This window comes from Limulus polyphemus, unplaced genomic scaffold (assembly GCF_000517525.1).
Source record: "Limulus polyphemus unplaced genomic scaffold, Limulus_polyphemus-2.1.2 Scaffold8391, whole genome shotgun sequence".
Taxonomy (NCBI): Eukaryota; Metazoa; Arthropoda; class Merostomata; order Xiphosura; family Limulidae; genus Limulus; species Limulus polyphemus.
In genome coordinates this window covers 2,954-4,721 of record NW_013674001.1, presented here as the reverse complement: position 1 = coordinate 4,721, position 1,768 = coordinate 2,954, and the positions used below count along the sequence as shown (strand labels likewise).

Genomic DNA, 1,768 nt, shown 5'->3' with positions numbered 1-1,768 from the left:
TTCTGATGCATAAAAGTATTTTTAATCTTAAAATCAAAATTACTTTACATGATAGGTAGGCAACATGTGAAAAGAAAAGAAAGCATGAGAAAAATATTGCTTTACAAACCTTTAGACTTAATAAAAAATTTGATATTTTACGCATGAAAGCATTGTAATGTTTATTGATAATCTACCTAATTTCATTAACATTCACTTACTAATTTAAAAGTTATAGCATGAAAACTATAACAAGCACAAAATGGTCGGTCCCAAGGAACAAGCCCATGCTGAAAGAGCTAAACTAAGTAAAAAGTGGTCATGTGGTTGGTCAATTCGACTGAGCCTGTATTTGTATAGAGAGGGTTAAAGTGGTGGAAGTATATTTGGAGTTTGTACTTTGCTAGTTAAAGATGATTTAGTTGTAGTTTGTGTTTTCAGTAAGTAAGTTAAAGTTTTTATTTTATTTATTATGTAAAAAGAACAAAAGAAATGTTTAGTTTAAAATATTGATGTTTCATTGAGTCAGTATTATTTCTGATCTTGGATACCTGTTGCTGAGTCTCTGGAAGTCCATTCTTTTCTCACTGAATTACAGCAAGTTATTAGTTGAAGGAAGTTAAGTACAACTGATTACAAGGTATTAAAGAATAAAACCTAACTTTGGCAGTGAGAAAGTAACAGAATGATTTTTTTACATTTATTTTCATATGTCATTAAGTGATGTTAAGTAGCAAATATTAACAGAACTACATATTGTTCAAGTTATATCTGTATCTCTTTTGTCTGTACAAAATGTGTTTTTTAATATTAACTTGAATTGGGTCAGTCATAAATTGACACTTATTTTTGTTTAGAAAGCTGTAGCTATTAAAGTGTTCAGAAGAACTAAAAATAAATAGAGTATTATTACTGTTCAAACATCATCAGAGTGGCAGTCATTTAATTTAAAATACATACGCATGCATAGTTTGCTGTTCATTTGTTTTAGTTTCTACAAACGAGTTAAAGGTACTTATTCTGTTTTTTTCAACTGAACATGAAAATAAGTTGAATAGTTTAAGGTACAAAGCACCTTTCTTCTGTCCTTGGAAGTATTATAATATTGTATCTATATCAACAATATCTAATTTTGATTAAAGTCTTGACTTAAAGCACCTTCGTTATTTCCTGCATGTATCACGGTAATGTATCTACATCAACCAAATCCATGGCAGTGACTGATTTGTTATACTTTATGGTAATTTGTTTTTAAGAGATAGAAAACTATTAATTCTGTCCACCACCATATAAGTGGCATTCGTACTGTATTCGACAGTGAAAGTTGATAGGCAGTAATTGAGTTATAGTAAATATAGGATTTTGTTATTGGAATATTGGTTTGAGCATTGTTTTTTCTTTGTAGATCAAATACTGAAGAGTAAAGAAAGGAGAAGTAGATGCTGTAGTTCCAGTTGCTCAATATTATGAAAAGAAGGAGTAGGGATGTAGGGTATTTCATTAGAAAAAAATAAAGTTTTAGTTGGACCAGAATATTTAAAAACAGAGTTTGGGATTCAACTGTATCTTGAGCATTTAGTCAATATATCCTGGGTTCATCTTGTAAAATATCATCAGTGTATAGTCAACATATCTCCAAGCTGGCTCCATCTTGTAAAATATCATCAGTGTGTAGTCAACATATCTCCAAGCTGGCTCCATCTTGTACTGTGAAACATCATCAGTATTTAGTCAATATATCCCCAAGCTGGCTCCATCTTGTACTGTGAAACATCATCAGTATTTAGTC

At 30.4% G+C, this 1,768-nt stretch overlaps 1 protein-coding gene across 2 annotated transcripts in view; it reads left to right on the top strand.

Annotated features, from left to right (window-relative positions):
- LOC106475315 (ubiquitin-like protein 3) overlaps window positions 1–1,762 on the top strand; it is a 25,497-nt gene extending 23,735 nt beyond the window's left edge. For both annotated transcript variants that reach the window (XM_013936003.2, XM_022379457.1), the window contains one exon: window positions 1,385–1,762. In XM_013936003.2, coding sequence (XP_013791457.1) covers window positions 1,385–1,449 — 65 coding nt within the window. In that variant the 3' untranslated portion in view covers window positions 1,450–1,762. The remainder of the gene's footprint in view (window positions 1–1,384) is intronic.
- Window positions 1,763–1,768: the final 6 nt, after the last annotated feature.